The sequence below is a fragment of the Bufo gargarizans genome, chromosome 2 (assembly GCF_014858855.1).
Source record: "Bufo gargarizans isolate SCDJY-AF-19 chromosome 2, ASM1485885v1, whole genome shotgun sequence".
Taxonomy (NCBI): domain Eukaryota; kingdom Metazoa; phylum Chordata; class Amphibia; order Anura; family Bufonidae; genus Bufo; species Bufo gargarizans.
Window position 1 is genome coordinate 268,520,028 of NC_058081.1, and position 25,885 is coordinate 268,545,912.

A 25,885-nucleotide genomic window follows, 5' to 3' on the forward strand; every position below is an offset into this window, starting at 1 on the left:
CAAACTAATATTAGACCTGTTTCATTAAGCAATGTATGTTTATACAGCAGAGAATGTAGTTCTATTACAAACCTTCTTAATCTTGATGTTCTGTAGTGTAAATGTTCTCACGGTATAATAAGCCAGGACACAAGTGTTTTTCTGAGTAACCAAAAAAGTGCCATATTCTTCACTGCCGTCGGTTGGCCAATACTGGTCACACTTCCTCTGCAAATCACAAAAAAAAATACTAGAAGCCAGTCCTGAACAATGATTAAACATGGAAAAAATGTTCTACATACATGAAAGAAAGAAAGAAAAATGACATCTTCTACCACGTTTTAGGTGTTCTGTCTGCGTAGTTGCCCGAAAAATATGTGACTTTTAGAAATATAGGGGAAGATTTATCAAACTGGTGTAAAGTAGATCTGGCTTAGCTGCCCACAGCAACCAATCAGATTCCATCTTTCATTTTCCAAAGGAGCTGTGAAAAATGAAAGGTGGAATCTGATTGGTTGCCATCGGCAACTGAGCCAGTTCTACTTTACACCAGTTTGGTAAATCTCCGCCATACTATACATATTCCATTATGTTTGCAAACAGACAATTGCATCATTACTTTCTGACTGATAGGACTTATTAAAACATTTTTATGGGGACTTTAATAAGTTTTTTTTCTACACTTTATAATTATAATGTAGAATTTAAAAACTCAGTGGTAGTATTGCAGTTTTTTCCCCATTCACCCCAAAAAGAGATAATAAAAGTTAATCAGTAAGTTATGTGTACTTCAAAATGGCACCACTAAAAACTACAACTGCAAAAAATAAAGCCCACATATGGCTACATGAAAAATAGAAAAGTTATAGCTCTGGGAATGTGATAATGAAAAAAAAATGCTTGGTCATAAAGGCCAAAATCAGGCAATAGAGGACAAAAGAGGCAATAGAGCTAAGCTGCAATACCCCCTTTCTCCAGTGGCACTGTTTCTGGGTAAAAAGACCGATTAGCTGCGGATTTGCCGTAGCAGATTTTTGTGCAGCAAATCTGCAGCATTGAACAGTACCAGCAAATTGGATGAGAATTCTTTAATTTTCATCCAAATGCTGTGTAAAAACATGCAGCAGAAAGGCTGCAGTATTACTGATTTGAAATCCACAGCAGGTCAATTTATAGAGTAAATTTCTCTTGTGGATTTCACCCTTAGGCCCCATGCACACGGCCGTTGTTCACAGCCGTGTGCGGGCCGTGGAACCGCGGCCTGGATCCCTCCTGAGAGCAGGAGCGCACGGCGTCACTGGTTGCTATAACGCCGTGCGCTCCCTGCTGCCGGCACAGTACAGTAATACACTGGTACGATCTATACCAGTGTATTACTGTACTGTGCCGGCAGCAGGGGGCGCACGGCATCATAGCAACCAGTGACGCCGTGCGCTCCTGCTCTCAGGAGGGATCCAGGCCGCGGTTCCACGGCCCGCACACGGCTGTGAACAACGGCCGTGTGCATGGGGCCTTACAAAGGAAAAGGATGAAATCTGCTGGCCATTCAACAAAAAACACACGGAATACGTGCAGGTTTTGCAGCAGATTTTTCCTTGCGGTTTACTCCGGAAATGCATCAAAAACCGCAGCTGGATTTTCAGTTACTTGTGAACCCAGCCTTAAAGTGCTCTATACCCCTCTCACTTTTGTCTGGGGAAATTTAAGCGATAATAATACACTCATCTATTTGGATAAAAAGCCATGCAACCGTGACTGGAAGTCCAGCGAGCCTAACCCGTGCATTATTTATATCTTATTTCATATGGCAGAAAACAAAAAACACATAAAATAAATTTAAGATACACAAGGTAACGTGACAAAGCTCCTACGCATTTCAGGCATTGAGGCCCGTAGTCATGGTGTACAGAGCCAAGTGTTTCCTTGTCCAAGCAGCTGCTGAGCTACAGGCAGTGGGTGAGCTGGACTTTTGCTTTATAAAAAATGTTTGCTCCTCTTAAAAAATTCTGTCCAGCTTTAATGAATACATTTGCTATACTTACTCTTCCCTTCTCAACCAGATTAGTTATCATGACAAGAACTTCTACATTATGCTCCCATATCATTCTCCAAAAATCTTCTGCAGTTGATTTCAGAGGCCCTTGAGCAGCAATGTAGGCTTTAGGCTTTTTGTAACCCTTAGGGGAAAAGATGCTTGTAGATTAGAATGAATTGCATGAAAATGGCTTTTCAAATAGATTTATTTCATTTAAAGGGAGTCTGTCACCAGGAAATTCACTGTTAGACCTAGCACAGCTGAATGTAATAATTGAATATAATGATGCGGTGCATTTGGAAAGTCTTCAGACCCTTTCACTTTTTTAACATTTTGATATATTGCAGCCTTGTACTAAAATAAAAAGTTCAAATCCCCTCCCCCAATCATTCTGCATGTAGCTTAACAGTTTTATTGACATTTGCAATAAAACCACAAACCAGTGTTATTTTCAGCTATACCTTAGGCTGGGACTACAGGAAGACATTTTGCAGCTACAATTTCTGATTTTAACGATGGAGCTAGTGTCTAGAAGAATATTGTGAGCTGTATGATACTCAGTGCTTTCTTGTGCATTGCAGCTGACAAGTCATAGTTAAAGTTGAAAAATCATGACTGAAAAACGTTATGTACATGTAAATATCCTAAAAGCAGAGCTTTATTAAATATACATCCTATTCCAAAACCATGGATGTGGAGTTGCCCTTACTGCTAAAACAGCATGCCACATTGGAGCATATCCATGGGAACTTATGCCCATTCAGCCAAAAGAGCATTTAAAGGGTAAGGCAAGACTTTTGGAACTGTGAACAAGGCTCTGTGCAGGGCACTTCAATTCCTCGACATCAAGCTCATCATGCACAACATGAGGGACCCCATTTTGTGCACAGGGCCACAGTTATGCTGGAACATGAAAGGGTCCTCTCCAAACTGTTGACACAGCAAAATACTTTTTTTTTAAAAATGGGCAGAATGAGTTAACATTAACAAACAATGATTACTCAACTCTACGAGCCATTAACAGTACTGTTTCAACTCTACTCTTGGCCCTGCTGCTCATCACTTCCTGCCTCTAGGCTCCAGGAAATGGCTTGGACTCTCTGGTCAGCCAATCACTGAACCCAGTGGTGACCCGCCTCAGTCATTTCCTGTTTGTCAAGTAATTGGTCAGGAAGTGGAGAGAAGTGGGGACTGGAGCAGCTGTGGGGGATCCATAAATAAAACAATCATTATAATCATTATTTGTTATTATTTAAACCATCCTGTCTCATTTTTTGTTTAATTACCCCCCGGAAATTCCCTTTAACATTGTCCTTCAATAGAAATAGAAAAGACCTGTACCAATATTTCTTATCCACCAAATTTTCTAGTATCCATTATGCAAACCAATAGGTAGCTTTCTCCATGGGTCCATAGTGAAATTGGATTCATCACTACCGAGAACATTTAGGCCAGACACATGTACAAGTACAGTGCGAGGAGCTTTCAGGGGGTGTCAGTGTGAGATCTCATTCTGGCCACTCCTCCTCTAACAGGATCGCACAGAATTATAATGATTTATAATGCTAAGTGAGCCTGAGAGTCCTGGAATCTACTATATTACACTGACGTAATGCTGTCACTGTAATACAATAATTCCAGAACTCCCAGGGTCACATAACATTATAAATCATTATAATTCTGTGTGATCCTGTCAGAAGAGCGGAGGTCAGAACAGGAACTCATACTGACACACATTGTGAGTTCCTTGCATTGAACTCGCTCGTATGTGTCTGGTCTTAATGAATCCAGTGCCATTCCTGTAGCCAACGCTTGGCATCACACATGTTGATCTTAGGCCTACATGCAGCTACTTGACCACAGAAACCCATTTCTTGGAGCTCTGTATGCACAGTTCTTGAGCTGATGTCACTTTCAGTGGCAGTTTGGAAGTTTGTAGTGAGCGATACAACCAGGAGAGCAGTTGGTAGCCCATTCTATGTGAGCTGCAGGTGACTACGCTGTCAGTGGACCAGGGCAGATCTAGCAGTACAGGAATTCCCCCACTCCACCTATTTTACTCTGTTATTCTTGTGTTCTCTATTTGTTTCTATTTTATTTATTTCTAAGATGCAATAAGTCACCTTTCTGCAACACTGAGACAGAATTCTGCAATACAACACTTTTATTAAGAGTTTTAGACACCTTCTGTAAAGTGCTAAATAAGGGGGCTTGGCTTAGTGGATTTGCAAAATGTGCAAGAAAATAAAAATAATAATGTAAACAAGGCAAACCTTGAGCTGGCGTCTTGCAAGATGTGCCAAATCTGTCTCACTACTATGATAAATTTTAACCATTTTCTTGTTTCTAAAATGTTCTGTCTCATCTAAGTTTATGCTGTCTTAATTTTAGACAGCATACGGTAATTTTACTCACTGAGCTCTTCAGCATGAGGCATGCTACAACCAATGTTTCTGAGGATGACATAACTGCTTAATTTGATGCACCTGTTTGCAATGGGTGTGTCTGAAACACTCCGACTTAATTCAAGTTCACAAACTACTGGCCATAGAGTGCATAATGTGTATATATGAAAAAACACCCACAGATAACATAACAGATAACACTTATACAGAATAGTTACTTACATCGACATAATTTGCATTAATGTAATCAGTTGGCTTTCCATCCTTTTCTCCCACTTGTGAAAGTTTAACTCTGCTGTGATCATCTTAAAGGGAGCAATTTCAATCAAACAAGTAGTCACAATTCAGTTAGAATACTGTCAATGTCATAATTTTTATAACTGTTAAATAAAGAGAATAATTAAAGAGGACCTGTCACATTGAATGTGTTATCTGATCTACAGGCCGCATATGACAGAGCAGGAAGTGCCAATCAGACTGACATATTTCTTGGAAAATATCCATTATAACTTGTAATAGAATTAATTAACCTCTTAGCACAAAATGAAGTACAGACAGCGACTGCAGTCCAACTGGAGCCCCATCGGCAAAATCACTGGGCTTCAATCAGTTGCTATGACAGCCTGGAGACTTGTGAAGGCTCCCAGGTCTGTCATAGGAAAATGCATGCAAAGCTGTGCCTGAGGCACAGTCTGACAGGCAGACTGTAGAAATCCTATAGAATGCAGTAGTATTCTATTGCAACCTATGGTACAGACGATCATAAAATCACAAGTTCAGTTCCCCTAGGGAAACTAAAAATCACAGTAAAAAAAAGTAAAAAAAAAAAACACAAAAATATTAAAATTTGAAATTGCACTCTTGCTCAATTTTAAATATAACAATAAACAATACAAAATAAGCATAAGGTATCACTACGACTGAAAATGTCTGAACTATTAAATTATAAAGATCCTGTGCGTGAATTCTCTAATAAAAAATAATAATAATCACAATTGACCAGCCTTTGGTCACCTTGTCCCCCCAAGCAACTGAATAAAAAGGGATTAAAAAGTTGCATGTACCCCAGAATGGAACCAATAGAAAATTACAGCTCTCCCTGCAAAAAACAAGCCCCTCATACACCTCTGTAGACAAAAATATTAAAAAGTTATTGGTATTATATGGCAATGCCATGATTTTTTTTTTCAAAGGTGTTTATTTTTCAAAAGTAGAAAAACATAATAAAAACTGCATACATTTGGTATTACAGTAATTGTACTAACCTACAGAATAAGGTTGTCATGTTATTTTTAGTGCCTAGTGCACACCCTAATAAAATCCAGAAACCCTTGGTGAATACTTTTTTTTACAATTTTACCAGAAAAAGTTTTTTGTATGTTTTTTTGTTTTCCAGTACAAGATATGGTGCACTAAATAGTGCCTTTAAAAAATTCTACTTGTCCTAAGGAAAAAAATAAAAATAAAATTAAAAAGCTGGGTAACTTAGAAGGCGAGGAGGGAAAAAAAAAAAAAACACAAAACAAAAATTGGCCCAGTCCTAAAGGGGTTAATATCCCTGCTCTTTCTAAGCTTAGAAATTCAGTGGGTGGTCCTATTTAGTGATTAAAAGCCTTCAGTGTTTTCAATCACTGCAAAAGACCACCCACTAGAAGTATAGAAAGAGCAGGGGTGTAAATGAGAAAAAGACAAGTTATAAAAAATATTTTCCAACAAAACAATATTTCAATCTGTTCAGCGCCTTCTGCTGTTTCCCACAGACAGGAATTCACGTACAATGTGACATGTTCCCTTTAAAGAGACCTTTGCAAACAAGACATACGGCACTGATTAAAGGGGTTGTCTGAGTTATGTAAAAAAAAAAATATAGCACTGTAAATCTCATGCTCAGCAATATCTCATGAATATTTGTGGCTGTCAAAAACGACTGCAAAGCTCTGCAAAGGGAGTGAATAAAAGTGCTGCCCTGAGTGAAATGTTGGACTGCAGGGATACTCAGCAGCATGTTGTATGTGTAGGACTACAAGTCCCAGCTGTTCAATGACACTGCAAATACACACAGAATCTTCCCCCTACCTGTTCTTGTGCAATGCTCTGCAGAACTCTTCCAGTCTGTCAACTCTGTGTCTGCAGGATCAGGAGGGAATCCTGTGCCCAGCATTTGTCTCTTCACTTTCTGCAGCTGCTCAGCAAAGCCTCCAGCCCTGAGTATGTGCTGCTGATGGTAGAAGGGGTTAAACTTTCCTGAAGAATGCAATGGTAGGGAGAGCAAGGGCAGGCAGCAGCAGCTCATCCAGTGCAGGGAGGCATGGCCAAGACAGTGACGTCTTGTGCACAGACACAGATCTGCTCCCTCAGGCTTCAGTGCACGAAACATCATCAGAACAGGGAGAGAAGCTGATATCACATGTGACCCTCAGTGAAATCTGAAAGATGCCACTGGAGATGAAATAATTGAATTGTATACCCCTTACATTCGATAAGTTAAAAACATATAAGAACAAAAAAATAACTCGGACAACCCTTTTAATATTTTCAATATGAATGCATGGTGCTAATATACAGAGGGAAGCAAAAAATCAAGACTCTCACACAAATTATACTTAACTCACTCCCTGGCAACCGCATCGCTTATGATGCCAGCATGGCTGCCGCTGCATCTCGCCATTGCGCGGTTGAAAACATCCAGCGAGGGGGGGGCATCCAATAGCAGGCCGCAACAGGAGTGAGCCTCCTTAGCATCACTTGTGGCTACTATTTGCTGCTCCCCACCCACCCCCCCGGTGCCGGATGTTTTCATCCGCATGATGGGAGATGCAGTGGCAGCTGTGCCAGTATCATAAGCGACGCGGGTGCTGGGGAGTGGCAGCTGTGCCAGCATCAGAAGCGACACGGGGGCCGGGGAGCGAGGTAAGTACAATCTGTGTGAGGGGCCCGGACATATGTGGAGGGCATTATAGGTCTTGGATAACCCCTTTAAACTTTTTCATTGAATTCAATTATAACTCTTATGAGCTCTTTTGCACCCGCCTCCCCACTGACCACTGATTTCCCTCTTAAACAGCACCCTCACCAATCTGGATCTTAATTATAACACCGTAACATTTATACAGTGCACTTATACAAACATTCTTGAGTTAAAGGGGCTGTATAAGTTAAATTAAAACTCTCTCACCAGCAGAAATTTTATATAAAATAACAATTACCACTAAAATATCACTGTTTTCGCCTGCCAGTGTTTGTTTTCCTGGGTGCAGCAGTGACGTCTCACACACACCAGGTCACTGCTGCATCCAATCACTGGTCTCAGCAGACTTGCGCAGTGTATTGCAGTGATCAGCTGCATGAACTGATGTCCATGATACTTTATTGCAGCAGCTAGGAAGATGACATCAGCACTGCAGGACTAGAGCATAACGCTGGAAGTTGTAGGAGGAGAAAAATGCTAAGTACAACTTCTTCAGTTATTTTATCATATTTGCTGTTGCTGGGGGAGTCTTCATGTAACTTGGACAACTCCTTTAATTCTTACAATTTCTGGTTAGTCTGGCTTGTGAAAACAAATGATGCTAACAATCTCCACTCTCCTAGTTTATTTGTACAGGGTGCCCACAAAAAGTAGCCCGCCTCAAGCGATAGTATGACAAGATAAACAATTAAGTGGGTTGCTTTTTTTAATCACCCACAAGTCACAAAAAATTGTGAAATGGTCCCCGTTCACGTCTATGCATCTTTGGGCACGTCGGATTATATTGGCTCATACTGATTGTGACGCTGCGGATAGTGTTTGTGACGTTTTCCTTGAATTCATCCAGGGACTTTCTGTTTTAAATTTCCCCACAGATAAAAATCGTACGTGAACAAGTTTGGGGAACGTGGTGGCCATAACCCCTTGCTCACAGTTCGCTCCTTCGTAAACAGTTCATGAACCCTTGCCAGTGAGTTCCGGCATGATGTTGCTCCATCTTGTTGGAAAAAGCAAGACATTTTTTCTTCTGCAGCATCACTGTTGAAGAGCTGCAAGCAGTATCAGCCAACATAATCTGCCCAAAGATGCATAGACCTGAACGGGGACCACTTTCAGCATCTTTTGTGACTTGTGGGTAATTAAAAGAAAACAATTCACTTTCTCACTCAACTTGTTATACTAACGCTGGAGGCGGGCTATCTATCTACCTACCTAACTACAATTTTGAACATTAAAACTGCAACACCAAGAAATACAAGCCATGTGGTTATGCAAATCGAGGAAGTAGCAGGTATCGCTATGGTCTGCAGTTGATCAAATTTTCAAGCACCTAGCTCCAATCAGTGGCATGTGAGATGGCCATAAAAGCCATATTGAAATCAAGTTTTTTTAGACACTTGAAACCTCAAAAATAACTTTAAGTTGTGTGAGATGATTGTGTGATGCCTCCTGTTCATTGATGTGCCAGTTATCACCACCTGCCACAAACTGAGAGGGACAGAATCCTTGAACTAAGAGGCCTTGTTTTATGACTTTAGCGAATTGCTACACGCCTAAGCTATGTCATCTCTGTTCAACATTGCAGGTCCCGACGGTTGGGAGGGTAATGACGAACAGGAATGACAGCAAGAGGTGCACAGAGGAGAACCTCTGCAAGGATGGATCTTCAAATTAGAAGAATAGCGGATAATCCATACCGTATTGCAAGCGAAATTGGACATCATATCCCAAGCCTAGGGTGGCAAACTGTGTCTACACAAACCATCAGAAGGCATTTGCACAACATTGGGCTACGGGCCAGACATCCGAATACAGGTGTTCCATTGACCTCACGCCACCACTTTCAAAGGCTATCATAGTATACAGCAGACAGCAATGGAAGCTGGATTGGAGGTCTATACTCTTCATTGATGAGTCCTGCTTTTATCTTGGATGCAGTGATAGCCGGAGATTGGTCTGGAGAACACCTGGGAAATGCCATGATAAGGCCTTCGCAAGGGAATGTCACACCAGTCCTATTCACGGGATTACGGTGTGGGGTGGCATAATGTATGGTAGCCAGACCCCTCTAGTCTTCATTTCAGGTACACTGACAGCTTGGCGTTACATTGATTTAGATGTAGAACCAGTGGTACGGCCATTTCGCCAAAGTGTCCCAGGAGCCCTTTTTTTTCAACAAGACACCAGGCTGCATGTTTGCTCAGGCAACTGTGAGCAGCATGTGTAGCCTAAATGCGCTACCATGGCCTGCAGCATCTCCTGACTTGTCTCCCATTGAGCACAACTGTGACTTCATTGGCTGGCAATTGCAGGGAGCTGCCAGCAGTGGATCTTGATGATCTGGGTGCCCAACTGCATTCAGCGTAGCAGAACATTCCTCTGACAATCATTAGTAATCTCGCTGACAGTGGGCAAAGGCATGCAAGTGTAGGTATTTCTGTAAGTGCTGGTCCTACCCAATAATAAAATAGATCCAGAAGTTTTTAATATTTTGGTTCTATGATTTGCATATCATCCACATGTCTAGCAATCCTGTGATTTTCTAAATTTCTTAAATTTTCCTTTCTGATGTTGCAATTTCAATGTTGAAGAGTGTATTTTTCCATCTTTCTATCCATCTTATATACTGTATATTTAGTCCTTTTTTAAAAATATAATTTTGCATACTTACAGGCAACAATGTTTATGTATCTGTTCTTATTCTTGTTGTCCGGATGGTTTGAGCTATCACATGTTATGCCTAAATCCGAAGTGCAGTTCTGAACCTCCTGCAAACAAATACAAAAATGAATCCCCAAAATCTTAAGCTACATTCACCCTGGTGTTATGTTCTATTCAGTCAGGTTTTTGGTGTGTTTTTTTTTTTTTTTTTACCCAGGCAATATGGACTAGTCTTAAAAGACCCATTGTGGGTCAATAAGAGCTGTTACAATCCATTACAAAATGAATCAGTCATGTTCATCATGGATCCTATATAGACAGAACCCATAATAACAGTGTGAACAGAACAGAGCAGAAACGTTTCAGACATAGCTACTCTAAGAAGTGACAACAAAACATTCTTACCTGGTAAAACTCTTTCAGTGTCTAATGAGGGAGTGAATAAAAAAATATAACATAAATTTTACAATGCAAACATAATAGGGAATGGAAACAAAATAAAATGCGACTGATACATGATTCCAATTAAATGTTTAATTTCTGGGGAAAGGAGATTAAACCAGTTCATACATCTTTATATAGTTGGGTTCCCGCATAAATTAAACACAAATGACCATGTTAAAACCAAAAAGTGAGTGTGTAGTAAATAGAATATGTCTTATGCAATGGAAATATTATAATGTAGATGGGTGATACAAGTTATATATAACCTAAAGATGGCACAGTGGAAGCTGGCATTGGTGAGCAGGGTAAATCTAGCAGCACATCTAATATTGGTTTGGTGCCTAATGGAAGGATGAGATTGTTACAGAATCCCCCATCCTCTGCAAAATCTGAACTTGGGATGACAACATTTAAAGGTCAAACACTGTTTAGGACACAGTTCTTGGGTGAAGGAATAGATGGTTTAACTAGATGAATGGTGATCAAGCTGCTGATGAATTGATGTTCATATGAGGGCAGCCCACCAATACACAAAAAAAAAGAAAAATTATTACTGGACAAGGGTCCAGTATGCTCCTCATATTCAATATCAATACAATGAGCATATATAAAAATGAGGACTTTTCTTGAAAACAATGGACACTTTTAGAGGATAGACAGATCTAGACAGATAGATAGAGATGGAGCAGTTTCCAACTTAAAAATAGTAGAATGTAATCGTGTAATGTGAATGTATGTAGCGACTGAATGATTTTGCTAAAAACAAGTAAGTTATTATTTGTCGTTAATAAATTGTGGTAATGTAAATGTGCATTGCTGTGACCTTTTGCCAATAGGCACCGTGACTAGACCAGCCAACGATCATCTTTTAAGCGAGTATGTGATTGAATATGAGCTAATTTGTTCACAGTACTCCGTGCATGTAAATGCTTGTCGTTATTACTGTCATCTGCATAGGTCACTTGTGTCATCAATTGCCTTAACGATTATCTGCTCTTCTAAATGAGCCTTAACTTGACCGTGATATCATGTCCCAGGAGCCATTGAAATAGTTCCTTGCAGCTATCGATTAGATAACATATACCAACTATCCAGGAACACTGACATTGTATTTTTTCTATTACATGAAGAATACTACGTATCCTACTTACTGTAAATTCCATGACACGTGTACAATCAAATACAAATAAAAATGGAAATTTCTTCAACGATAAAGTATACCTCAAACTCTTCATTGAACCCACTGCTTGCATGTAGATCTGCAGTATGTTTAGCAAACTGCTTCAAAGGTATTGCTTCAACATCATCTTAAAGGGATAAAAGAAAAAATATTTTCTCATTGGTCTCCCAAGGTCAATCAATGCATATAACAAACCAATGATACCAGTTTAGCACAATACAATTTACTACTGTATAGAGCTATGCTCTAAAAGAATAATACCCAGCTATGGAACCTGGTGAAGGGTTCCGCAGAAGACAGCAACAACATCAGTCACTTTTGCAGTACAGCTGGCAAAGACGCTTAGCTAAAATACCTGGCATTTTTCTTTTATTTTTTGCAGTTTTGTCTTTTTCTTTTAATCCTCTTTCTACTTTATTTTTGAGTACATCACTGCATGGCACATTGTCTGGTGTGCCAAAAGTCTGTATGCATATAGCATGTAGCAGCAGAAATGTTGGTAACAATGGGTGAAACATAATGAAAGCATACACATTCCAAGCAGGTATTGACCCGGTTGGAATTCAACCCAAAGTTCCAGATGGTGTAGCTAACTGGTGAATAATTAGACATCTCCCATCTAAGGAAGCCCTCCTGGCACTGCTGCTTAGTGGGATGGTGATTAAGGCTGACTGCAAGTGTACAGAAACACGGGCAGAAGGCTTTGGGTTTCTACAACTTCTGTCTGTGTCCCTTACTGTGGGACACTTAGTAAGAAAACTAGTAAAACACTTTAGGCAGCGGTTGGGGCAGGCAGAGGAGAGGCAGGCTGAGAAGTCTGCCTCGCCATCTTACTATTACCTGTATTCGGCATACAGTACATGCAGTGGTTAGAGGTGATCCATTACAGGCAGTTTTTTTTTAATAAAAGTACACAAAATTCCCTATAAAGAATAGTACTATAGTTATTCAACTCACTGCCCTTACACACTAATAAGAAAAAAAAAACTGACATGACAGTTACTCTTTCACTATTTGAGAATAAGAAAGATGTCCTTAATGCCCTGTCTAAATTCAAAGGCAGAATCATACCTAGTATTAGATGAAAACATGGAATTATGTAAAATAACGTGTACTGTACAACTGATTCCACTTAAATAAATAAAAAGACTACTCATAGCCAAGCAATTTTTTTTTTCTGTTGAGACCTCCAGACAATAAATGGACAAACAAGTGCCAAACCAATTCACATCTGTACCTCTACTATTTCTGGCTAGTTAAGAAGAAAAGAGTTTAGAAAATCAGTGCCTGGAATATTGTTTTCCAGTATGTATATTAATAAGTGTCTTTGACAAGGATACATCAACGTATTAATGCAGAGCTGTTATTTACATCAACAGATGTTCACCATTTAGACCACCTAATAACTTAGTCTGAAGATAACAAGAATTTGTTGATATGACATTAGCGCCCATCTGTTCTGTTTCATAGATGAGTGGAAATGAATTCTAAAATTGAATTATCTTGAAAGCTTCAAATAAAAAAAATCCACATGTGCAATTCCACCTTCACACTTAAAGGCAGCATCTGGCAGCAGGTGTATGTTTTATAATTAGTTTCAGATACAGTAACAAGCAATAACCGCTAAATGAAAGCTCTGAAGGATTCGCTCAGGAAAGCAGCTGTACAATCCAATGAAGAAATATTAACCAGTAGACAGTCCTTAAAGATTTTATGAAATTATTTTGTGTGTAGATAAAATAAAGTTTAGCTACAAAGAGCTGACTTCGGTAAATAGTTGGGGCATGCCAAAAATGTATCATATAATTGCTAAATTAGTTAAACAATATTAGTAAGGTCTTCTCCATTGTGTTCCCATCAAGTAAATGATAGCAGCAATCATCATGGACTGATGTGTGGCATCCAGGAAAAGTCATGTGACTCAGAAGCCTTCCTCAGGATTCTGATCCAGGCGGTCAATTCTTTATACTTTGCTCTACGTGGGCACTAGAGACCAATAATAATTATGGCAAATAAAAAATATATTTATTTTTTTAATGTGCGAAACACGAATCCAATAGCTTGACAGACTTAGTCAAACTGAACCTGAATTAATTTTTGAGCGAGTCGCACATCTCTAGTGAGCACTCTTGGATTTTTACCATCTTAAGAGTTGTGTTGTATGTATGAATATGTACGTGTAAATGGATTGCCGTTTCAATATGCATGTGGTCTATGATTTATTCATATATATATATATATATATATATATTACCAACACAGCATATATATTTTTTCTTCTGAACTTGTTTAGACAAAGTCAGTTTATAGCTAAATAAACTATGGAGACAGCAGCAAAAATACAGCTTTGTGGAAAAGTTATACAGTATGAGTATATACTACTTCCCTTGATCTGGCTGACTGTCCTGTTCGATCCCCCTCCTAATCATACTGAACAGTGCTCCTGCAGGCAGGAAAGGACAATACTGGTGTGGCTGCAGAAGGGGGTGCACTTCTAAGGGCTATTTGGTATAGTTTTTAAGCAGATAATTTAATCTTTTAAACAAGGCCAAGATCGTGACACTAGGACTGTAACTTGTACTGATACAGTGCAAGTTTCAGTCCTTAGAAATGGCTCCCAGTGAAAGCTGTATATACGGCAATTAGGTAATAAGATTTTCTATACTCCTATTCCAGCAGACCCCACAACCACCTTTAAGAAAAAATTGGACCAACTCCTGAAAAGGGCCCTTGACATGAGAATTATAACGAAACGGGAACTCCATTTTCTGGAGGTGAGTTGTCCCATAACACCAACTTTCTATATGCTACCCAAGGTGCAAAAAAACCTAGAGGACCCACCAGGTCGGCCAATTGTGGCGGGGATTGGGGGACTGTGTGAGCAAGCATCTATTTATTTAGATTTCTTCTTGCAGCCGTTCGTCCTGGGACTGAAATCTTACATCCGTGATTCTATGCACCTCATCCAACAACTTAAGCAGATTACCTTGCCATCAGATATTCTATTGGTTACATGCGACGTTGAGTCGCTATACTCTAATATCGCCCATAACCATGGGATCACTGCCGTTGAATTTTTCTTGTCCTGTTCCACTACAGGCGATCCAGCCCACCACACTTTCCTGGTGAGTTTATTGGAATTTGTTCTTTCTCACAATTATTTTGTTTTTGACCGGGTGTTTTACAGGCAGGTCTCGGGCACGGCCATGGGGGCACGTTGTGCGCCCTCCTATGCCAACCTATTTCTAGGTTGGTGGGAGGCCAGACGTGTCTACCCAATGGACGGCTTCAGGGACCATGTGGTGGGCTGGTATCGCTTTATAGATGATATTTTGTTTTTCTGGCAGGGTTCAAGACAAGAATGTGAAGATTTCATCAACCAACTTAATGACAACCAATATAACATAACCTTGACATCTAATATTTCGGAGTCTAAGGTTGACTTCCTGGATCTTCAAATCAAGGTAAATGATGGCAGATTGGTAACCTCTCTTTTTCGAAAGCACACAGCAACCAATAATATATTGCATTTCTCAAGCTTCCATCCTAAACATCTAAAGATGGGTATACCTGGGGGCCAGTTCCTACGCTTACAACGTAATTGCACGGAAATGAATGATTTTAAGATGGCATCAGAAGATTTATCCATGAGACTACATGAGAGGGGTTACCCAAAAAAAAGTCATATCACGGGCATTTGAGAATGCAAAAGGATCAACACGTGAGGATCTATTTATACCCAGACTTAAACCAAGGGATAGCAAGGTACGGCTAATTACTAAATACAACAATCAATGGTCGAACCTCTATAAAATCTTGAACACCCACTGGTTTTTACTCCAATCGGATGACAAATTGGCGGCATATGTTGATGATAAACCCAAGATCATAGCACGAAGGGCAACTAACCTAAAAGACACGTTAGTATCCAGCCATTTCCAACACCCTGTAACATCTACGGGCAGGGGCACTGCCCTGAAAGGTACATATTCCTGTGGGAACTGTAATACATGTCAACTAATGCTGAACTCAAATATTTTCTCCCATGGGGACAATTCTAGAGTGTACTTAAAACAGTATATTAATTGCCGTTCTAGGAACGTAGTATATGCTCTTTTGTGCCCCTGTGAGAAGATCTATGTGGGCCAGACAATGCAAGAATTGAGGAAAAGAGTGCAACAACATACATCAAATATTCGACTGGCAGCAAGAGATAGAAGCAAGGGCAAGAAACCACTTACATCAGTGGCAGCTCATTTTTTGGACCACCACAATGGTAGGTATGATGACCTACGGGTGGTGGGATTGGACTTGATCCGGGGCAACATTAGGGGTACACATATCTCCAGGTGTTTGCTCCGGTCTGAAGCAAGATGGATATACAACCTTGGTTCACAATCGCCAGGGGGGCTCAATGAGGAACTTACTTTCACTGGCTTTTATATGTAGACCCATCCTCCTAATTCATGGGTCTATATATTACTCTGTTTGTTTTTCCTCCTTTTTCTTTTCACTTTATTGAATAGTTTCTATTTCTTTATATTTAGGATCACAGGATTAAAGCTCACTGCAACACAGGACTCACCGTAACACGAATACTCTTCTCCTCTGGATTTTTTCGTCTAACTGACCCTACAACAGAGGGAGGACCTATCAAAAGGACACTTCTAATATTTTCACTGACCCCGGATCTTTGGACTTGCTAGGTGCTCGTGCGACTCCAATGACCCTAGGTCACATTTCTTTGTAGTATACACAATATCCTCATTTTTAACCCGTTCTTGGTGATTAACCGGGTCCTTATTTGCATCATATATCTCCATCTATATGCTGTATGGACTGCTGATAATTTGGTTTTTGATATAAAAATAGTGGGATCTATAATTATTAATTTAGACATGTATTATTCGTCTTTTTATGAGTGCTCTAGGTTTGCTCTTTTTTTTGCTCATATATGCGCTTGCGCTCGTCTGGCCCTTTTTGTCCCGATGCATGGTCCACAATCCCCTTGGATTTGCGAAGTGCGCATGCGATTATGTTTCAGCATTGATTTAGTATTTTAGTGGATTATAATATGATATAATATTTTCAACTTATGAATTCGTTTTTATGTATTACATTGTGGTTGAACAGGGATTGGATGTTCGGATATTATGGATACGAATTATGGTTCTTTCCTCTAATCATGTATGTTGTATGATGTATATATTTTTTATGTGTTCGGACATCATGATTATGAATTTTGATTTTCTCCTCCAATCATGCATGATATGTGATATCCTAAAAATTTATGAATTTGGCTTTATAAATTATACTATTATTGGTCAGGGTGTTGAGGTTTTGGGGGTCACATAACATATTTTTAATGTACTTTTGCACTACTGTATATCTATTGTGGCATATAACAATCATATAATTAGGAGGCAAATCCGGAAATATACTTTTTCCTATATATTGTTTTATTACTATGTATATTAAGGATTTAATTATGATTAAGAATATTACATATGTTTTTTGTATCAATATTTTTGCTGTGGCTGTTTTTGCTTGCGCTTTGCGTCTCATGGGGATTAACTTGCGATGGGGCTCGCGGATGTGACGTCGGGCTCCTCGCTGTGCTTCCGCTGTTTGGAGCGCATCGTGGGGCTGAGGTCTCTTCCGGGAGCCATTTTGCGCATGCGCACCCGCGATGTCAACACGCCGGCTTTGCTGGCGTCCGCGGGTGCACGTGGACCATGCACCGGGACACATTCAGGTGATACCTGTCGGCCCCTCCATCTAACATTAGCCTCTTTTTAACAGGTATGATCACAATTTATATAATATCTATTCAATTAACGACATTGACTATATAAGATGAGATTTTAGGATTACAATGCACATGGACCTCTGAGGAAGCTGGTCTAGGAACCAGCGATACGCGTTAGGCTTCAGTGCACTCCTCTTGGATGGGTTTTGTATGCCTTGTGTGTTACCACTGATCATGTTTCCACTATAGGATTGAGGGATATAATTTTGATAGTGATTTTATGGCTTTCCCGCTTATTTATTGTCTTTCCTGTGGGACATTATCATATGTTGATATAATCATTGTCATACTTCTTACTGAACCATCCTTGGGGTTTGCCCCATGTACATGTTGTTTTTAACTTTGATATTTCAATAAAATATTCTCTATTTTCTTCTTGATGTGCGGCCATTATATGGTATTTCTTTGTCTGGTTGTCTTTATGTCTTATATTGTAAGGTACCTGTAAAAGGTAGTGTCCGAAGTGGAAATGGTGTGCTTGAGATCCAGGCAAAGCGTTGTCAGGCGAATAGTTCAGAGTCAAAATCCGGAGAAGAGTCAGGCAGGCTAAGGTCATTCACGATCTGGCGGCAAGGTACAAAATCAGCAGGCTGTAGAATAGTCGGGATATCAGGCAGGAGTTTAATACAAGGAAGATCACTGAAGTCAAAACACCCAGGGAAGAAATCCAAATAAACGGGCACTGAGTGATGACCTCACTTCCTATTTAAAGGCTGTCCAGATTGAGAATTGTCCACAGCTGGCAGCAGGTGGAGCTAGAGAGTATGATGTAGTGTTGAACACAGTAAGGACATTCCCAAAGTATAGATCTCTTCTGTAGCACAACAGGTAAGGCTATGGTTTAAGAGACCAGGAAGATCCCAGTTCGAATACAACCCGGGTCATGACATATATATATACCAGGCCAGCACTCTGTTAAAATGATTATTGGTGTGCCCCCCGTGTTTTAGTATTACAGTCCTTAGAAATGGCTCCCAGTGAAAGCTGTATATACCTGCAGCTTTCATTCCTGACCCAATTCCTAATAGCTGTATCTCTCCATATATCGCACCTAGCACTGTGATCTTGGTCTTATTTAAAAGCTTAGCTTTCAAACATACTAGGCTCACATATGTCAAAAGTTACATTTTTGGGAGTGTTTTTCAAGTTTTTATGTGACTGATGAGCGTTTAAAGGGGTTTTTACACTTCAGCAAATAGCATTTATTATGTAGGGGAAGTTAATATAAGGCACTGACTATTGTATTGTGATTCCTTTTCTGGCTGGATTCATTCTTCCATTACATTATATATTCTCTATTTCCATGGTTACGACCACCCTGCAACCCAGCAGCGGTGGCCGTGCTTGCACAATATAGGAAAAAGCCCTAGCCTATGTGCGCTCCCAGGGTCCTGGCCACAAGAGAGGCTGGTGCTTTTTCCTATAGTGTGCAAGCACAACCACCACTAATTGATTGCAGGGTGGTTGTGACCATGGAAACCAGCAGTGTATAATGTGATGGGAAAATGAATCAAGTCACTAAAGGAAGCAATATGGATAACAACAATACATTAGTAAGTGCCTTGTATTAATTTTGCCTATATAATAAATGCCACTTGCTGAAGTGAGACAACCCCTTTAAGTCAATAACTGCATTTGAAGCCCTGTATTATGACATGTTGACCACCACTGATCTAGAGCCTACTACTTAAATAACTAATGCCATTCAAGTAACACAGACTACTTGTGGCACAGATTTTGGGCATTTTACTTTGAGTTGAAATATAACTAATTGTTTCGTATTTTATTAGTTTTGTGGCCCACAGGGACAGTACTACTCCTACATTCCTATTGCTAGCCTGATTGCCGCCTTTGTATTGGTTTGTACCAGGGGCGTTGCTAGGCTAAAACATTTGGGGCCTGGGCCCCTGATGTTTTGTCCCAAGCCCGAATATACTGCCTGCCAGGCAGATACAAATGTATTGCCACCCTAAGGACGGCAATACAATTGAATCTAATGCACTGCAAGATTTGAAGGACCTGTGATGACATCACAGGTCATGGGATCAGTGCAGAAGGCAGGGGTTGAGAAGGACCTGCGATGATGTCACCATCATGTGACCAGTGCAGGAGAGGACGGCAGTGAAGAGGAGAAGAAGCTGTGGTGATGTCTGTATATGAGGAGAGGTAAGTGAAGGGAGAGGCAATGCTGGGAGTTGTGGTTATTTAACTGGGATTGTATGTTAGGGCTGAAGGGAAATATGTTATCATGGAACTAAATGTTCAGGAGTGATGTTATTTACATGGGGCTGTATGTTGATTGTGGCTGTGGGAGGGGGTGATGTTATTTACATGTGACTGTATATTGGAGGTGGCTGTGGAAAGAGTGATGTTATTTACATGGGACTGTGTATTGGAGGTGGCTGGGGAGGGAGTGATGTTATTTACATGAGACTGTATATTGATGGTGGCTGCGGCGGGAGTGATGTTATTTACATGGGACTGTATACTGATGGCGGCTGTGGGAGGGAGTGATGTTATTTACATGGGACTGTATATTGATGGTGGCTGGGGGAGGGAGTGATGTTATTTACATGGGACTGTATGCTGGAAGAGACTGGGGAGGGGGTGATGTTATTTACATGGGACTGTATTTTGAAGGGGGTTGTAGACATAGAGGGATGGTATTTACATGGAACTGTATATTGCAGGGGTCTGCAGAGATGGTGTGATGTTATTTACATGGGACTCTATGGTGGAGGGAGGGAAATGGTGTTATTTACATAGGACTGTATGGTGGGAGGGCTGAGGAATTATAATTTGTGAGGACACTAAGAGGAGGAATATACAAGGGGCACTTCAGGGGAGAGCATTATAACAGGAGGGGGCAATATAAACACTGGGAGCACTGTAGGGGCATTTTAAATCCAGGGGACATCAGGAGTTCTTATTACTACTGAGGGCTCTAAAGGAGGATCTTATAGATCCGCCTTATTTCTACAAAGAGCTCTATAGGGGGCCTTATTAGTAGTAATGGATGTACATCGGCCGGGATGATTTGCGAACCGCAAGTTCGCGGCGGGCCTCATTCACTTTAACGGCAGGCGAACCTGAAAAACCTTCAGGTCATATTTGCAGTCACCAAATACTTACTAGAAGTGCACAAAACGTCCCACAACATGGACAGTGACATACCAGAGGGGGATCAATGGCAAAAATTCCCCCCAAAAATATGTATTTTAATTAGGGGCCATCTATATGCGTCTTAAAGGGAAACTCTCAAAAATGTGCCCTGCAGGAGCCTAGAAAAATGTTACTTTAGGCCACGGGAGTACGGGCCCCAAAAATTTGGCATTCACCTGACAGAAAAGAACAAGTGATTATGTGGCTAGAGGTATATTAGACCGTCATTGCTGCAGGCCACTGGAGCACAGGCCCTAAACATTAGGTATTCACCGGACAGAAAACATCAAGTGATTATGTGGCTGGAGGTATATTAGATGGTCATTGGATATCAACTTTACTGCAGGCCAGTAGAGTACAGGGCCCAAACATTAGGCATTCACCATACAAAGAAAAACAAGTGATTATGTGGTTGGAGGTATATTAGACGGTCATTGGATAACAATTTTACTGCAGGCCAGTACAAATACATGTCAAATACATATGTTTAATAGAACTAAAAATATAAAATTGGATTAAAAACATGGCTATCGACAACCCCACTCTTGAATAAACCCCAAAGGATAATAGGTGAAATTCGATAATACGTGGTCATCACAGGTGTTGAATTCCTCTAAGGCCCCAACAATTAGGCATTCACCGTACAGAAATGATCAAGTGATTATGTGGCTTGAAGTATATTAGACGGTCAATTAATATCAATTTTACTGCAGGCCAGTGGACTATTATTCATTCTCCGTACAGAAAAGAACAATTGATAATGTGGCTGGAGGTACATTAGGCGGTCACTGTATTACAATTTTACTGTTGGCCAGTTAGATTACAGGCCCCAAAAATTATGCATTCACCGTACAGAAAAGATCAAGTCATTATGTAGCTGGAGGTACATTAGGCTGTCACGTATAACAATTTTACTGTTGGCCAGATACATTACAGGCCCTAAAAATGATGCATTCAACGTATAGAAAAGATCAAATCATTATGTGGCTGGAGGTACATTAGGCGGTCACCGTATAACAATTTTACTGTTGGCCAGTTAGATTATAGGCCCCAAAAATTATACATTCACCGTACAGAAAAGATCAAGTCATTATGTGGCTGGAGGTATTTTAGACGGTCATTGTAGATCAATTTTACTGCAGGCCAGTGGAGTACAGGCACCAAACATTAGGCATTCACCGGACAGAAAACATCAAGTGATTATGTGGCTGTAGGTATATTAGACGGTCATTGGATATCAATTTTACTGCAGGCCAGTACAAATACATGTCAAATACATATGTTTAAAAGAACTAAAAATATAAAATTGGATTAAAAACATCGCTAACGAAATCCCCCTTTTCAAAAAAAAACACAATGGTAATAGGTGAAATTCAATTAAACGTGGTCGTCACAGGTGTTTAATTCCTCCGAGATCATTTTTAGAAATGTAAGGTAGTCCACATTGTCATGAACTAGGCGAGTCCGCTTATCGGTCACGATCCCCCCTGCTACGCTGAATGTCCTTTCGGACAGGGCACTGGACGAGGGGCAAGCCAAGAGTTCCATGGCAAATTGTGCCAGGTCTGTCCACGGGTCAAGCCTGCACACCCAGTAGTCAAGGGGTTCATTGCTTCTCAGAGCGTCCACATCGGCCGTTAACACTTGTCGGTCTAGGCATTCTCTGAAGCTGGATGCAGAGGGCGGCTGTCGATTGGTTGGCTGCAAGAATAATCTCATATCCGAAGTGACCAACACATCTTCAAACCGCCCTCTTCTTGCATGCGCGGTAGGTTTGGTACCTGCAACTGTTTCTCTGTGGGTGGAAATTCCTCTGCCAGCCCCCACAACAGCAGAATGCAGCATCTCTCGAAGCAAAGCCTGGAAATGCTGCATTCTAACAGTCCTCTGTGATGCTGGTAACATGTCCGCCACTTTGCGTTGTCACCAAGTACTGGTCCTTGCCCTTCATGCTTTTTATACGGGGGGCCCCTCTTCAAACACTGGAGCATGATGGCCCCCATTTGCACTAAATTGGAAGCGGTGGAGAGCCTGGCTCTTGCTCATTGCCCAGGAGAATGTCATCCTCTGTCTCCTCCCCCATCCGCGGACAACACCAGGGATCCCAGAAAAGTTTAAAGCCTGCTCTTCTTGCTCCTCATCCTCCCCCCAGGCACAATCCTGCGGACTTGTCTCAGATGGAGTAGCCTCCCCGGGACTTCATTCAGCATTGCGACTTCCCCATCTTCCTGCTCCTGCTACTCGACGGCTTGATCAATGACACCACACAATGCACGCTCCAGAAAGAAGGCGTTGTCACTGTTGGCACCCTGGCTGCGACTGACCAGTTTGGTGATCTCAACAAATGGCTGCAGAAGTCTGCATGCGTTTGGCAACAAATCTCTGCATGACTAAGTTCAGGACGTGTGCCATGCACGTCACATGTGTGTCATTTTGCCCTGTTTCAGCTCGCTCAGCAGATTGGCACCATTGTCGCACACCAGTTTACCAACTGTCAAATTGAGGGGGGTTAGCCACTGATCGGCCTGTGACTGCAGAGCTGAAAGGAGTGCAGGACCGGTGTGACTCTTGGCTTCCAGGCACAACAGCTGCAGCACAGCATGGCAACGTTTCACCTGGCACGTCGCATAGGTTCTGGGGAGCTGGGGGGGAAAGGGGGTGCAGCGGAAGCAGTAGAAAAGGAGGAGTCAGCCGAGGAGACGGAGGATGGAGTAGTTTGCTAGACTACGTGTCTGTGGTCAGATGTATCTTGGCATGGAAACTGTGTGCCAGAGATATATTCACTTGCAGCTGAAAGTGACCATATAGCTCTGGGATGCCCTTCTGGGAAAAATATATCCTTCTGGGGATCCATCGCGGTGTGCCAATGGCCACCAGCTTATATGGCAGTAGTTGGCGGGCTAGCAGTTCCGACAAGCCGGCGGTCAGCTGTTGGGCAAGAGGGTTATCTGGTGTCATCAACTTTTTACGTTCGAACATTTAGGCCACGGAAGCCTGCCTTTTGCCAGATGAACGCGACGACAGCATGAGTGGAAGGTGGAGTGGAGGAAAAATGGGAAGAGAGAGGAGAAGAGGCAGGACGTGGAGCGCCGGGAGTGTGGCTTTGTGGGTTCTGACGGTGTTGCTCCTATTGGGCTCGGTGATGGGAGGCCAGGTGCCTTCTTAAGGCGGTCGTCCCTAGGTGAGTGTTGGGCTTACTGCGACTTATGTTTTAACAGCACAGGCTGCAGATGGCAACACTATTGTCAGCAGCAGACACGTTAAAAAAAGCCCACACTACGGAGCCATGTGCCGGCGTCCTGGGAGCGCCAGATGTGACCGTGCATGGTGGATACTCGCTCCAGATACATTTCCAGTCTGCTTTTTGCCTCCTGTGCACTGAGAGTTCTGTCTGCTTCTCCTACTTCTTCCCCCTATCTGCTGCTCTGTCTCTTCCTCTGAACTCCCCTCCTCTTCCTCTCTTGTGGGCACCCACGTGACATTGATCGACATGTCATCATCGTCACTTTTACCACCACTGAAATTAGAGAACAGCGGGGACCTCCGTCCTTGGGCTGATCTGGGTACTGTCGTCAGACTGCCGAGTGGCGGTCGTTGCTACCTCCTCTTCCTCATCCAATGCCAAGAATGGCTGCGCATCGGTAAGGTCTGGGAATGGATGGGAAAATAATTCCTCTGACTCGAGTGGAGGGGCTATAGTGGTGGTGGTGTTTTTGGGGGTGCACACAGAAGAGTGAGGAGGGTGCAGATACAGGGGATGAGAAGGGTGCAGGAGCGGAAGGCTGAGTGAGCCACTCAACCAACTCTGGTGCGTCCTTTGATGTAATCGCACGCACCTTCTCCAATTTCCCACTTAAGCTCCTGCCTGGTGCACCTGCCCGACCCCTACCACCCCCTGCGGAATGGCCTGCCTCTTTCTCTGCCTTTCAAAATGACCCTTTTACAAAGTCCCTATAGAAGAACAGTATTTGTGGAAGCAGGTATATAGAACCCCTTAATGATTATTTGCTGGAAGCAGGTATATCAAACCCCTGAATCAGTTTTTTGGGGGGCAACAGGAATATCACACAAGTTGCAATTACTTATTCCAATAGCGTTTGTCCCTCTGTATAGCTGCGGTATCTCAGCAGAACCGCACACAACTGCTGCACAATACAAATGCACTATATAGAAAGTATATTATAGGTATATCACACCCCTGCCTCAATCAGTTTTTTGGGGGGGCAACTGATATATCACACCAGTTGCAATTAGTTGTTCCAATAGCGTTTCCCTCTGAATGGCTGCGGTATCGCTGCAGTACCGCACACAACTGCTGCACAATACAAATGCACTATATCAAAATTACATTATAGGTATATCACACTCCTGCCTAAATCTGTTTTTTTGGGGGGCAACTGGTATATCACACCAGTTGCAATTAGTTGTTCCAATAGCGTTTGCCCCTCAGTATAGCTGCGGTATCTCAGAAGAACCGCACACAACTGCTGCACAATACAAATCCACTATATAGAAAGTATATTATAGGTATATCACACCCCTGCCTCAATCAGTTTTTTTTTTTTTGGGGGGGGGGGGGGGGGCAACTGGTATATCACACCAGTTGAAATTAGTGGTTCCAATAGCATTTGTCCCTCTGTATAGCTGAGATATCGCACATAACTGCTGCACGATACAAATGCACTATATATAAAGTATATTATAGGTATATCACATCCTTGCTTTAATCAGTTTTTTTGGGGGGACAACTTATATATCACAGCAGTTGCAATTAGTTATTCCAATAGTGTTTGTCCCTCTGTATAGCTGCAGTATCGCAGAAGAACGGCACACAACTGCTGCACAATACAAATGCACTATAATATACTTTCTATGTTATAAAGTATATTATACATATATAACACCCCTTTGTATGTCACACCTATCGATAGCACACCTATACCAGTCCTTAAAAGGACTTTTGTGGCCCTATTAGCTAGCGTTTAGTGTCCCTAACAGTCTATCCCTGCTCCACACAGCAACCTCTCCCTACTCTGGCAAAAGACTGAATGTAAAATGGCAGCCAGATCGGGTTTATTTATAGGGTGGGGGGGTGTCCATGTGCTGAAATGTCTCAATTGGCTGTCCTGTCCCACCTGATGGATGTGTCATCGGTCAAAGTTCTGCACAATGGAAAAGAATATGGCACCGGCGGACATTGTCATATGTTGACCTGTTCTGCAAATCGCGAACGAGCAAAGTT

General features: G+C 41.6%; 1 protein-coding gene across 3 annotated transcripts in view; it reads right to left on the reverse strand.

Moving 5' to 3' along the window:
- PTPRZ1 (protein tyrosine phosphatase receptor type Z1) overlaps window positions 1-25,885 on the reverse strand; it is a 250,893-nt gene that overhangs the window by 44,207 nt on the left and 180,801 nt on the right. For all 3 annotated transcript variants that reach the window (XM_044280285.1, XM_044280284.1, XM_044280283.1), the window contains 6 exons: window positions 11,714-11,799; window positions 10,454-10,474; window positions 10,059-10,155; window positions 4,642-4,724; window positions 2,022-2,156; window positions 73-207 (listed from right to left, as the gene is read on the reverse strand). In XM_044280285.1, coding sequence (XP_044136220.1) covers window positions 73-207; window positions 2,022-2,156; window positions 4,642-4,724; window positions 10,059-10,155; window positions 10,454-10,474; window positions 11,714-11,799 — 557 coding nt within the window. The remainder of the gene's footprint in view (window positions 1-72; window positions 208-2,021; window positions 2,157-4,641; window positions 4,725-10,058; window positions 10,156-10,453; window positions 10,475-11,713; window positions 11,800-25,885) is intronic.